The sequence below is a fragment of the Lepidochelys kempii genome, chromosome 5, assembly GCF_965140285.1.
Source record: "Lepidochelys kempii isolate rLepKem1 chromosome 5, rLepKem1.hap1, whole genome shotgun sequence".
Classification (NCBI taxonomy): domain Eukaryota; kingdom Metazoa; phylum Chordata; order Testudines; family Cheloniidae; genus Lepidochelys; species Lepidochelys kempii.
This window is the reverse complement of record NC_136384.1, coordinates 21,697,542-21,712,417: the sequence shown is the minus strand read 5'-3', so window position 1 is coordinate 21,712,417 and position 14,876 is coordinate 21,697,542. Positions and strand designations below refer to the sequence as shown.

The 14,876-nt window shown below is 40.2% G+C and overlaps 1 protein-coding gene across 12 annotated transcripts in view; it reads right to left on the bottom strand.

The window, feature by feature from the left end:
- NEDD4L (NEDD4 like E3 ubiquitin protein ligase) overlaps window positions 1-14,876 on the bottom strand; it is a 371,283-nt gene that overhangs the window by 26,013 nt on the left and 330,394 nt on the right. For all 12 annotated transcript variants that reach the window (XM_073343628.2, XM_073343623.2, XM_073343622.2 and 9 more), the window contains 4 exons: window positions 6,926-6,991; window positions 5,237-5,466; window positions 1,483-1,604; window positions 102-172 (listed from right to left, as the gene is read on the bottom strand). In XM_073343628.2, the coding sequence (XP_073199729.1) occupies window positions 102-172; window positions 1,483-1,604; window positions 5,237-5,466; window positions 6,926-6,991 (489 nt within the window). The remainder of the gene's footprint in view (window positions 1-101; window positions 173-1,482; window positions 1,605-5,236; window positions 5,467-6,925; window positions 6,992-14,876) is intronic.

Genomic DNA, 14,876 nt, shown 5'->3' with positions numbered 1-14,876 from the left:
ACAAAAGCTTGTATCTCTCACCAACAGAAGTTGATCCAATAACAGATATTACCTTGCCCACCGTGTCACTCAACACTAATAAGTTTTAAGTGTTCACTTACCACTGACTCCATGTCTTTCAGTGTTATTTGTTTCCCTAGCATCATCTTATAAAAAGGCCTGATGAAGAAGCCTGAAAAAAACAACCCGAAGAGGCACAAGTAAATAGATTGACTCAGCAAATAATAACACTGCTAAAACCAGCACTCTTTCACACCTTTCAATGTCCCAAGGAAAGAATACGGAGAGAATTAGAAAAGAAAAAAATACCACATTGATATCAGATTAGCAAATGTAAAACAAAAAATTATAATCAGCAGCCACTGCAGTGTAATATATCCTAGTAGTAACAGTACAAGCATAGGTCATTTCTTGGGGATTAACAATCAGCTAAGAGAGATGACATCCTGAAGTGAAGCCAGGGGGCCGTTCATTAACCACAGCCACTCATTACAACAGTCCCTTGGAAGTGTCCTGTGTTACTGTTGTCATTAAAACTGATCACTATCCCTAGCCTTCCACAACAATCCACCCAGCATCCACATCCACTGTCATTCTGACAGAGTCCTTGGGAGAAAATGAGTTGAAATAGCACTCCAGCTGCAGCAGCTGCACAGAAAACCCATATTTTAGTATTATGTATTGCCTCAAGGTTATGATGTAGCTTGCGGCAATTCCAATTATTAAATTGTTAGAGGATAAAATCATTCAGGCAGCGGAGGAAAGAGAGCGTAACCTCCACTATCCTGCTCTACCCACCATAGGTCAAGGCATAGAATAGATTTGTTCCGGTTTAAAAAAGCATCGTATTGCTTTAGCTTGCCAATGGCAAAGAAATTGCCCTCTGTTAACACAGATACAACTGCTTAAGTCAACACGACTTTCCCATCTTTTCTGTAAGCACAGAGGACCAGTTCTCCACTCCATGGCAACAGATTTATGGCAGTGTAACTATCAATGGAGCTACAATGTAAAAGAGATAAAAAAGTCTGGAGAATTTAGGTCCAAGGGTTGAGCTCCCAATTTATGAGGTGCCATTCTGCTCTGCAAAGTGACTGTAAAAAAGACATTGTGAAGTTGCATGGTTTATTGTGCCTTAGTGACTCCAGATAAAATGGACTCAGTTTAGAAAGAGTCATCTTTATAATTGCATGCTTATTTCAGGATCCCAAGGTCAACCTGGAATATTTCTCTCTCACACCACACCAGTAATAAAAGATTCTACAGATCAAATTATATCCTCACTGCCACTTGTGCAACCTCACAGCCCTCAGCTGTGGCTGATTTGAACATAGGAAGCAATTCTGTAGGTGATGCGCTAACAGGAACAGAATGCAGCTCACTCTCCTTTAGCTATGCTGGCTCTGCAAGGGCTCACAGGAGTAAAAGTCAATAAAAATGACACATGCCATAACAACATTTATTATTTTTTTTTAAACTCACCATCTAATAGCTTCCCATGAAACACTGCCAGGCCAGCAACTCGTCCAATAAATGTGAAATAGGACAGATGATCTTCATTACAAAGACCTGAATTGGGATTAATCTGAAGGGTATAGTTGTCCCTTTTTTTTTTGAAGAGAAAAAAAAAACTGTTTAAATAATCAAGTAGTTGACTTCAGATACATTAATAAGCAATTTGACTTTGGGCCATCTATTTTCTATTTCTGCAGTCAAGTAGGTCAGTATTTAAATTTGTCTTTGTGTGCCTTAGCTGCTGCATTTTACAGATTGCTTACTGGGGTGAGGGAGTCAAAACTGTATTGTTAGGAATGTAAGAATCACCATACCAGAAGTGACTGACATTGCCACTTGTGTGATACCTGTCTCCAAGTGTGGTGAATGCAGGATAGGTGAGAATGGCATTACACCCTATTCTCCACCGTGCACCACTTCACCACAGGAAAAATGTTATTTTTCTTAAATATGTAATACCTCTATAGCCTTCACCAGATGACCAAACTGAGGCATGTACAAACACAGAAAAGGACATAGTCCTTGTTCTGAAGGGTTTATAGTCTAAGACATGACCTGAGCGAGTGATCAGGTTATGCCATGCAGCGCAAGGACTGCTGCTGCTGCTGTGATTTTATCATTCCTGTCGCTAAACCTAACAGCCAATACTATTCTTATTCATATAAATGTCTAATTGTTTAAAAAAAATCTTAACATCGAGATGGGCCATTGGCACCACAGCAACCTCGAGAATGAAGTGAGAATGTTCTTTCACCCAGTCTGTATGCTGGGGGAAAAGAAGGGCACAAGGACAAATAAGAGGAGAGCTGTAAAATGATGACACATGAACAGAAAATAATACATTGCTACGATAAACACAATGATCACATGACCGTTGCCACATGGCTGTTCACAATGTGAGTCCTGAACTCTCTGGCTGACAAAAGTAAAAATATTACACCCGGCCCCTGGGGAAGACAGGGTGAAAGCCTGGCTCTATTGAAGTCAATGGCAAAACTCCCATTGACTTCAACAGAACCAGGCTTTTACCCGAGAGCACTTAATATGACTATCTCTAGGAGTGTCCTCTTGTGGGCACATTGAATAGCACTGAGGGTATGACTACACCGCAATGTAAGCCCGTGCTTAAGCCTGGGCTCAAGCCTAACCCCCCTTGTGTCTACACTATTATTATGCTAACCCAGGGCTTGGATCCACGGTCCCAGGACCTGGACCCAGGGTCCCAGGACCCTGCAGGGCTGAGGGTCTGAGCTCAAGTTAAGCCACGACCTGGTTCTGAGCTCTATTGCTTTGCAGTGTAGATGCGGCCTCGCTTGACTTGGGTTCTAGGAGTCAGCTGGAAGTATCTCAATTCCATGGGACAATTTCCTTTGTCCTCTCTTTCTGAACAATCTGAAATCCACACTATTAAAAACAGAAGCCAATTCTTCTGATCACCGATCTGCAAGCACATTATCAGAGAGCCTCCTGTTCTGCAAATCGATCAAGCCTTTTGCAAAGCAAGCTGCTTCCTGCATGTTGAGCAGTAAAGATTTCCCACAGTGCACCACAGTCCTAGGGCTATGGCAGCCATATTTCGGTGTGTGTGTGTGGGGGAAGAGTAGGGACTCTGGGATATGGTTCCTTTGACTCAGGTCTGTGCACTGCAGTGTGGTTCCCAGAGCCCTAGGTTCAAGCACGGGTGAGAAAAGTCTTAAAATATGGTTAAAATACAACATAGATGCTGAAGCCCAGGATTTCCTATCATGGGTCAACTGATTTGAGTCCCACTAACCCTGGGTTTACACTGCAGCGTAGACATACCCTGACTGGCTCAGAAAAGAGCCTTGTATAGTTCCCCTTCATCGAAGGAAACGTTGCTGTGAGGACAAGCCTTTGAAAAAACTAGTGAAGGGAGAGGGAAATGTAAAAGAAGGTGGAAATGCAAGAGATCCTCAGGGGTGCAAGGTTCCCTGGCACCTGAGTCATAGCCAGAATTCCACCCAGGACCGGCTCTAGGCACCAAGCACGTGCGTGGGGTGGCACAATTCCAGGGGCGGTTGCGCTCTCGGAGCTTGGGGCGGCTAACTTTTTGCTTGGGGCAGCAAAAAAAACCTAGAGCTGGCCCTGATTCCACCTCTGAACAATACAGATTCTAATGATTAAGCCTGGGAGAGAACTAGAACTAAGAATACAGTACTTGCCAAATTTGCTATAAAGTCATTGTGCTAATACGACAATGGATTTATTAAAAAACCCACAAAACCATGGATAGATGCTACCTAGTTTATGTTCTTCAGACTGAATACAAATGCTCCCCAACTTACGCAATCGTTCAGTTCCGGAACACATTGCGTAACTCGAATTTTGGGTAAGTCAGAAACGTATACCCAACCATTATGCAAAAAAACCAACAAAAACAAAAAAAACCCACCTCCTATTTCTAGCTTATGTAACTTTTTCTGTAAGTGCGGATTTGCGTAAGTCGGGTCTTGCGTACAGATATACAGGGGAGTGCCTGTATATCTTGTAAGAGTTAAACAGTAATATGATCCACACAGCAATGGGGGACTGAATGACTACACTAATAGGTAAGTGATACTTTGGAAATATGAGTATTTCCAAGCATGAATTCTAAATTCATTTTATTACCACAATGTTAGGGGGAAAAAATAAGCTTCCTAGCAGCATAGGTTAAAAATGTTATCTGTAATGATTTCTCATTCCTGTTTTTAATGACAATTCTCACTTCAGTGGGATTTCTTGTTACTCTTTTTCTGCCAAATTGAATTTAAAACTTAAATAGTTTTTGTTTAAAATATTCATGCATTATTGCATATATCCAATGAATGAAAAGGACCTTTTCAAAGGCAAAAACGTTTCTGCAGCACTTTGAACTAGTCATATATTTTACAACCTTGTGCTTCTTATACACAAAAATAGAACGCTCCTTTGCAAGTTGTGCAATTGTTTAAAAAGAAAAGAAAAGAGAAGCTGATACACAGAATAAGGAATTTCTTGTTTATACAGTTCATCTCCTTTACAGCCTACTCAACACTTTTATTGGAAAAAAGTAGTGAACTCGATATTGACACCAAACACAGAAAGCACTGCCTGCAATAAACAAATCAATCTTTAACCACTGTATTAGTAGTTAAGTACATAACATGACATTACATAAAGGCACTTTGAGCACAAGGGACAGCTTCTCATTTACACTGATCTGGCAACATAAACGGGCCTTACAATGAGTGTAAATGTAATTCACTCCCACTTTAAGGCCCGTTTATAGTGCCAGAGTTGTGTAAAGGGTCGTTAGTGTAAACGAGAAGCTGGCCCACGAGAGCTGAATTTCAACCCAAACCCCAGAATTTGAAATGAGCAACAACCATGCATTGTATTGGGAGTGACATAAAATGAGTCCCTTCTCTTGTACCATTCCTTTCACTACTGCTAGCTAGTCGCACAAATGCCTACAGTATGTTGCCTTGCAAAACGATGTGGAACATTTACAAAACAATGAAAGTTGCCAAATAGATCAGAGCTGCAGTTTCATTTCAGAAGGTTTCCTGGAATAAGTAACAAACCACAGTATAGAGAGAGACATTTTACACTGGTCTTGGTTAAAGAACTTAAAAGTACATCACAAAGGAAAATCTAAGGGATCTACTACATAACATTTTTTTCTATCCAAATACTAATCTGGATCACTTACAATGGAAATATTTTAATGGACACTTACGTTGCTGAATATTCAAAGAGTCCATAATAAGGATTAAACATCTCCTTAGACAACAGGAAGAACCATTCTCTGGCCACGCCTCCATAGTCAAGTCCTTTTTCTGACTCAAATTCAATCCAGAGTCTAGCTTTTAGTACATCAGACCTCTTCACAGACATGATTCTTCTATAGGATTCCTCAAAAATATTATTTCTGTGTAGTTTCATCTCAAATCTGTTTGGTATATCAGCCTACACGAAAGGAGAAATGTCGATCTGAATGCATAGCCTACACATCATTGCTAGCGGTATTAAGATGACAGCATAGAGCAGTGAGTAACCCAGCTAAGGAATCAAAGGTTTCTCCAGCACCCTGTTTTCCAGAGCTTCACCCCCTCTATAAGACGGTAGCCTACTATTGTGTCTAGAAATTTTCAACTACCTTCAGGTATAAGTCTGGGCCAGCTCCATTGTAATGGCTCAAAGGTTTCCATCCTATTCTGCATATTAAAGAAAATTAGTCAACAGAAGAAGACAAATAGCAAAAAAGCAAAGGAGAAGTAAGAATGTGTGTGTGGAATAAGCAGAATGAAAATAAGGTGGGATGAACAGACAAGCGACAGGAGAGAAATTGGAAAAAAATGTCTAGTTTTCCTGCTAAGATGGGCTTGAAGCAAACATTTTTACTGCCAATTATATTGTTTAATGCAGCAGAAAGCCAATTGCTATTTGCAAAAGAAAAGGAGAACTTGTGGCATCTTAGAGACTAACAAATTTATTTGAGCATAAGCTTTCGTGAGCTACAGTTCACTTCATCGGATTTTTTCCACTGAATGCATCCGAAGAAGTGAGCTGTAGCTCACGAAAGCTTATGCTCATATAAATTTGTTAGTCTCTAAGGTGCCACAAGTACTCCTTTTCTTTTGCGAATACAGACTAACACGGCTGCTAAAATTGCTATTTGGTGCCTGAGAAGTGCAGCATTTTAATACAGTGAAAGAAGCAGCCCTCACAGATTTTGGATGCAAAGGTAAGGAGATATCATGTATAGCAAAAGAATGCCTCAGGACCCCCTGTAATCTGGTTATGGCTACCAAAACTTTAAAATCATTATTGAGCCAATCAATACCATAGGCAAGTTAGCACTGAGCGCTCGTCTCTTATTTTCACGAAGCGATTTTTAGTGCTGGTGAAAGATGTTGATGATTGAAGTCCTCTTTGTTCACAGACCCAATATACCATAAGTGGCAGCAACACCAACTTCCCCACTGCTCTGCCAATTTCCTGCGACAATGCTCTTGCACAGACCACCTCTGAGGTGAGAGGGAAGTCTCAGTCCTTATGCCCATTCAAGGCTTGGATTTTCATCTGAGCTTGTCCTCACACATGCCAATTAGTGCAAATGCTGAGGTGATATTAAGTTGTTACTGCTTCTTTGTTGCCTCACTGCTTTAATTGTCCATTTATAAATGAAACCCAGCCCTCGAGGCTCAAGTTATCAGTTTTGGTTGAGACTGAAAGCGTTTTTGATCCATACAGAAAAGCTTCAGTCAATTTGTTCATATTCAGCTAGCTGTGGTAGGACGAGCAAGGAAAACTGGTGAATGTACAGTAACAGAGTGCAGCACTGCTTATCTATTCTTGGGGCAGTCAATTGTTGTTTTCCTACCCTAAGGCAATTGGCTCCAACACAGGGCAGGCAATTACTTACCGGTTTCTTTAACTTCTTCCTGAAGTAATCATATTTCTGTTTGAACTCTCTGGAATAGGGAACAGCCTGAAAGAGAGAAAATTATAAATATGCATAATTGAATACATCATGCAATCTGACTACTGCAACCCCTAAAATGTTAATTAAAAATATCCAGCAGTTTAAAAATATGCTGTCTTAGTCAACGGTGATTTGCTTTAAATATGGATATTGCAAATAATCCTCTGCACCAACACAACAACTTTCACCTGAGGACCCAAAAACACTTTAGGAGTATTAAAACTTAACCCCCTCCTCAGGGGGTATTATCCCCATATTACAGATGGGTAATTTGAGACCCAGTGTCTCATAGCACCATATCATTTGAGCCCAATCTTCTGCTCTAACTACTACACAATCCTCTTTTTTCTGGTACTAGCAACAGAAAGGGTGAAACACCACCCGAAAAAGGGTAAGAAAAGAAAAAAGCAGGATTGATTCTCAGGGCCAACGTGTCATATTAGGAAGGCACAGGTGTCCTCATAAGGTCTTTTACATTATTTTTAATTATTTGCATTGTCATAGCACCTAGAAGCCCCAACCAAGATTGAGGAACTGAGATGTACAAACAGTACAGGACAATAGACTGCAAGCACTTCAACGCATGGAAACTCCTGATCCAAATCCCACTGATGTTAATGAGTGTCTTAGTAAAGACTTCAACAGACTTTGAAAGGAAGTATTCTTATCTCTCTTTTACAGAACGTCAACGGAAGTTAAATACTGTTAAAAAAAAAAAAAAAGCCCTTAAAATGGCCCTGAGAGCACATAGTTGTGTGCTGACAAAACTGATATTTGTGATGGGTGCTCTTTGTGCTCCAACTAGTGCAGAATGGAGAGTGGTGCACTTAACGTAAATCAGGCTTTTTGTCCATATGGGCAGAGGCATGAAATCGGCATGAAGAGTTCTCAGAAAGATAGGTTGGTCAGAATTCACTACTAGGACAGGGCTTTGAAAGATACGTACTTTTGTAAGGTAACTTTTTACAACTTCAAAGGCTAGAAGGAAAGAAGAAAGGTAGGAAATGGGAATAGAGTAAAATGCAGTTTGGGTATTAAAATCCACCATTTTGATATTCCCAGGCCTGAAATTCTCTTAATAGCACCAAAGGTAAGAACCAAACTTTTGGATTGTATGTGCGCCAATAAGAATGATTATAAAATTTAAAATTGCTAATAATGTTAACAATAATATAAATAATACACACCTTTATAACTCCTTTATTCCAGGTATTCTAAAGCATTTTATAAATGAAATTAGCTCCCCACACCCTAAGAAGGAATTAAGTGACATTGTATAATAGCTAGGGTTCACGTGAATCACCACTAGAGCGCAGACACCTCGGGAGAAGAATGCAGTTGCTATGTGACGGTCCGCAGAAACACCATGGAACAATTTTAGAACAGAAATGAAAAGCTAAAAATATAAGAAGGAATTTAGGTTGGAAGAAAATAATTAAGAGTTGGAATCTGAGAGCACCTTTATGGGAAATGACAGAAGATCTTTGAGAATAAATTTATTTATTTGGGTTTATAAATGTTTAAATAAGTCCCCTCTTGAAATTCTAGGAACTTTTCTACAGAAAATTACAATGCCAAATGAAATCAAGTAGAAGCTAACTCCACAGCAGGCAGTCATGACCTCTATGACACAGCTCAGTAAAAAAAAGTTAGCTCCATAGTGCAGTCTTTCTCCACTCTCCCACCAAAACTCCATGCTGGGAGGCAACAGATGCCTTAGAGGAGGATCTATTAATGGAGATACTCTATGTCCTAGTAAGGAGGAGAGGATGGAAGATGATAAAATTCGGGTAGGATCTGATGAGAAACAGCCAAATAAAAAATAGTCCCATTCAAATGCATCATGTAATGGCAGACAGCTAAAAAGTGACAAGTTTTCAAAGTGCTTATATAGAAACGCTAGAAGTCTAAATAATAAGATGGGTGGACTAGAGTGCCTTGTCTTAAATGAGGATATTGATATAATAGGCATCCCAGAAACTTGGTGGAATGAGGATAATCAGTGGGGCACAGTAATACCAGGGAACAAAATATATCGGAAGGACAGAACAGGTCGTGCTGGTGAGGGAGTGGCACTATATATGAAAGAAAGCATAGGATCAACTGAAGTAAAAAGCTCAGATGAACCAAAGTGTATCATAAAATCTCTATGGATAGTAATTCCATGCTCGAATAATAAGAATATCGCAGTAGGGATATATTACTGACCATCTGACCAGGATTGTGACAGTGACTGTGAAATGCTCAGGGAGATTAGAGAGGCTATAAAAATAAAAAACTCAATAATAATGGGGGATTTCAAATATCCCCATATGGACTGGGTACATGTCACCTCAGGATGGGATGCAGAGGTAAAGTTTCTCGACCCCTTAAATGACAGCTTCTTGGAGCAGCTAGTCCTGGAACCCATAAGAGGAGAAGCAATTCTTTATTCCAAGAGGTGAATAGAGCTGGACCCCTTGGCAATAGTGACCATAATATAATTAAATTTAACATCCCTGTGGTGGGGAAAACACCACAGCAGCCCAGCATTTAATTTCAGAAAGGGGGACTACACAAAAATGAGGAAGTTAGTTAAACAGAAATGAAAAGATACAGTGCCAAAAGTGAAATCCCTGCAAGCTGCATGGAAACTTTTTAAAGACACCGTAATAGAGGCTCAGCTTAAATTAAAAAACATACTAATAGAACCAAAAAGGGCCACCATGGCCAAACAACAAAGTAAAAGAACCAGTGAGAGAAAAAAAAGGCATCCTTTAAAAAGTGGAAGTTAAATCCTAGTGAGGAAAATAGAAAGGAGAAACTCTGGCAAATGAAATGTAAAAATATAATTAGGAAGGCCAAAAAAGAATTTGAAGAACAGCTAGCCAAAGACTCAAAAAGTAATAGCAATTTTTTTTAAAAAATATATCAGAAGCAGGAAGCCTGCTAAACATTCAGTGGGGCCACTGGACGATTGAGATGCTATAGGAGCACTCAAGGATGATAAGGCCATTGCGGAGAAACTAAATTAATTCTATGCATCACTCTTCACGGCTGAGGATGCGAGGGAAATTCCCAAACCTGAGCCATTCTTTTAAGGTGACAAATCTGAGGAATGGTCCCAGATTGAGGTTATTAGAGGAACAAATTGATAAACTAAATAGTAATAAGTCACCAGGACCAGATGGTATTCACTCAAGAGTTCTGAAGGAACTCAAATGTGAAGTTGCAGAATTACTAACTGTAGTTTGTAACCTAACATTTAAATCAGCTTCTGTACCAAATGACTGGGGGATAGCTAATGTGACGCCAATTTTTAAAAAGGGCTCCAGAGGTGATCCCGGCAATTACAGGCTGACTTCTGTAGCGGGCAAACTGGTTGAAACTATAGTAAAGCACAAAACTGTCAGATGCATAGATGAACATAATTTGTTGGGGAAGATGTAAAGGGAAATCATGCCTAACCAATCTACTAGAATTCTTTGAGGGGGTCAACAAGCATGTGGACAAGGGGGATCCAGTGAATATAGTGTACTTAGATTTTCAGAAAGCCTTTGACAAGGTCCCTCACCAAAGGCTCTTAAGCAAAGTAAGCTGTCATGGGATAAGAGGGGAGGTCCTCTCATGGATCAATATCTGGTTAAAAGTTAGGTAACAAAGAGTAGGAATAAATGGTTAGTTTTCAGAATCGAGAGAGGTAAATAAAGATGTCCCCCAGGGGTCAGTACTGGGATCAGTGCTGTTCAACATATGAATAAATTATCTGGAAAAAGGGGTAAACAGTGAAGTGGCAAAATTTGCAGATGATACAGAACTACTCAAGATAGTTAAGTCCCAAGCAGACGGCGAAGAGCTACAAAAGGATCTCACAAAACTGGGCAACAAAGCGGCAGATGAAATTCAATGTTGATAAATGCAAAGTAATGCACATTGAAAAACATAATCCCAACCATACATATAAAATGATGGGGTCTAAATTACTGTTACCACTCAAGAAAAAGATCTTGGAGTTGTTGTGGATAGTTCTTTGAAAACATCCAATCTCTGTGCAGAGGCAGTCAAAAAAGCTAACCATGTTAGGAATCATTAAGAAAGGGATAGATAATAAGACAGAAAATATCATATTGGCTCTATATAAATCCATGATATGCCCGCATCTTGAATACTGCATGCAGAGGTGGTCACCACATCTCAAAAAAGATATATTGGAATTGGAAAAGTTAAAGAAGAGGGCAACAAAAATGATTAGGAGAAGGGAACGGCTTCCATATGAGGAGAGATTAATATGACTGGGAAAAGCTTGGAAAAGAGACAACTAAGGGGAGACAAGATAGAGATCTATAAAATCATGACTGGTGTAGAGAAAGTAAATAAGAAAGTGTTATTTACTTCTTTAAACACAAGAACTAGGGGTCACCAAATGAATTTAATGGGCAGCAGGTTTAAAACAAACAAAAGGAAGTGTTTTTTTCCACACAACACACAACCTGTGGAACTCCTTGCCAGAGGATGTTGTGAAGGCCAAGACACTAACAGGATTCAAAAAAGAACTGGATAAGTTCATGGAGGATAGGTCCATCAGTGACTATAAGCCGGGATGGGACGGGATGGTGTCCTAGCCTCTATTTGCCATAAGCTTGGAATGGGCGACAGTGGATGGATCACTTGATGATTACCCGTTCTGTTCATTCCCTCTGCGACACCTAGGTTTGGTCACTGTCGGAAGACAGTATGCTGGGCTAGATGGACCTTTGGTCTGACCCAGTGTTGCTGTTCTTATGATACTAACTCAGAAGTGTGCCTTCTACTGAATCACCATCAACATGCATAACACTGAGGTGGGTCCGGAAAGTCTCCCATTCAAGAACTTACCCAGCTAGACTCTACTTAGCTTATATACTTGAAGGAAATACAGCACAAACTGGCATGGGTACAAAAGTGTAAGGGAAATTCTTTAAAGCCAACCCTTTTAGCTAGTGGCCCCAGACCTGAAAGCACTCATTTGGACCAGCCTTAAGGCAGGGGTACAGCTAAAAGACGTCAATCAAAGCTCTTCCTCACCATCCTTATGACTGTCAGACCTCAAATACGAGAGTCATGTACAAAAACCCTTGTATTAAAAAAAAAAAAGACTGGAGTAATGGCAGTGGAAAGCTACAATCTGCTCCATGCCAATCAACTGGGGTGTGTGTGTGTGCGTGTGGGCACACGCGCGCAGGCCTCCTTAGCTCACCATTCTCCCTCAGATTCCATGCACAAAGGAAATTTACTTGGGGTTGGGAGCAGGGAAGAGAGAGAGAAAGAAGAGGGCACTTGGCCTTGACAGATCATAATAAAAAGCAAAAAATCCTTTCCTGTCACCTCATTACTTTCCTCTGCCCTCTTGCTTCCACAGGACAAAAGAGTAGATCTATCAATACAGTTAAAGCAAATGAGCAGCAGCTCTAAACACTTGAAGTATATTTCCATGAGGGCAAAAGAATAGCTCTGAACTCCAAAATGTCATCAGAGCTGCATATTCTTCAGTCATTCCCAGCTGCATCACAAATGCCAGTTCAGGACATGCGTCTGGGGGATAAGAATGTTTCAGATTGTCTTGAAGTGGGTTTATAATTGGCTGGATGTGGGTGTAAACTGGGAGGTTGAAATATGCCTGTTAGGTTGTCTTCCTTGTGGAAGATGAGATGTGAAAAGTTGAAAAAATCATTATCCCCTGATGAGGATAAGAATGTGACTTTATTACAGGAGTGAAGGAATCTTTTGGCATGCTTATTGTTGGCTAAATACCTTACTCACACAATGCAATATCCCTTTAGGGAATGTATGTACTTTATATGTTTGTAATAGCGTCCAGATACTATGATTATGCCACCTGCTACTAAGACAGTCACCACCTTTCCATAATGACTAGATATAGCTTTTATTTGGTTAGATATTTGGCTAAATAAATGAACACTAATTTCGCAGCTCCAGAATTCTGTCAGCAATTATCACCCCGGATAAGTGATGAATGTGAAGAGCTCCTCTACTCTCCCACCCCATCTCCTTCACCACCGCAGGCTCAGGGACTCAGCACAATACAGTGCTTCCATAGCAATCCAAGTCCCTAAGAACCCAAGGACTGAAAACCCAGATTTGACCTGAGCCCTCAGCATCACACAAGGCTGCTAGGCTCACATAAGCATTAAACTAAAAAACTCCAACATCCTATTCTCAGAGTTTCTTGCAGGGTCCTTAGAACTGAACGACTTTACGTGAAAGACATTCTTGGTGACCACGCACATGGTATTTGAAAAAGATCGGCCTATTGAGTGCATTAGGGGCCTATTCACATCAGTGATTAGTTGGAGTTTTTCTAATGCAGTAATAAAATTGTAACTTTCAGTATGATCAACTGGTAAGTTAAAAGTAGATATTATCTGCTTTTCAATATACTGACTGGTTACTGTTAAGGGCTAAATGATGGAGACTTAGCAACATCAGATAAGTACCAAACGCAAATGGACCAACCATTTAAAAAATACCATTAATTGGCTTTTCCCCCTCTCCTCCCCCACAGATAAAAACTGAGATGGCCAAAGGATATTATGATCCCAGGGCTCGATTCTGTGCCACTGAAGTCAAAGTTTTGCATTGAATTTCAATGACAGGGTTTTTGAGAAAAATACATAATTACCTACAATCAATGGTGAGTAGGAAGGAAAGGAAGAGCGAACAGTGAGTTGGGAGAGCGTAGCTTCGCAAGGGAACAGACTGTATACAAACTTAGTTTTAAACTCAATTCTTGTTCTTAACCTGATGCTCAGCTAGTATAAATTGGTGTAACTCCATTTTAGCCCAAGTTACACCAGCCAGCAATCTGGTCATGTATCTTGCTTCTTTTATTTTACTTTTTCAATTGTCTTCTGTTTATTTTGATAAATGTTGAGGCACCAGAGCAGGAGTAGATGAACCAGAGGAGCAAATTCTGGAAAATGATCTGAAACATGTCTGAGGAAGGGTTTGGAGAGTGAGTTAGCCTGCCACACAGGAGAGGGAGGATGTTCAAGGCGTAGGGAATGGCATGAAAAACAGGCACTGAGTCACAACTGGGAAGTGAGAGCATAAAGTGTAGAAGGTAAGACCTGCGGTGCAGACAGAGGCATTACTGTGCAGAAGTCTGAAGGGGAGGATATGCAATTTCAGCTTGATGGAGGAAGTGCTAGGAAGCCAAGGAAGAGTTGCTCAGGGAATGGAGGATTGTTATGTTCTAAGCCATAGTAGAGGAAGAGGATTTTAACATAGAAAAGATGTGTGAGGAAAGAGTAAGGGAGGCCAGAGGAGGAGTCTTCACTGCATGCTGACAAAATATATCCAGATTTACATTTTTAATGCCTACTTCTTGGATGCCAAGAGCAAGAAAGTAGCATCTCTTATGTTGTATTAAATTGGATATGGCCTCTGCATGATTTCTATCCTGGAGTCTCATCACCACAAAGTCTGTTTCCTACAGTGAAAAATCTGCCTTGGAAAAGTACTTTTTCTACCTAAGGATGATCTTAGTAATGAATATCCTTTAGAGACTAACTTCATTGTTTCAATTTGGTGGAGATGGTTTCTTGTTGCAGCTGCAGAAGAATGGAAACAGTGACAAACGAAGGGGTTTTAGCAAGTCAAAGTGGCAACTGTCCATCTGTTAGCCATGCAGTATCTGAACAGATGGGATTTTCATAAGAGGAAATAATGCAGCAAATAATACACTCTGATCAGATACCTAAGATAAATCAGAGTCAAGATTATGGAGTAGTCAGGGATTTATTGGGAGAATCCACTGATCAAATATTTTTCCTAGGTACTTAAAGGAAGAAATTCCTTTATGTTATAATTGGTAGAGACCCACTGATCAAATATTTTTCCTGGGCCCTTAAGG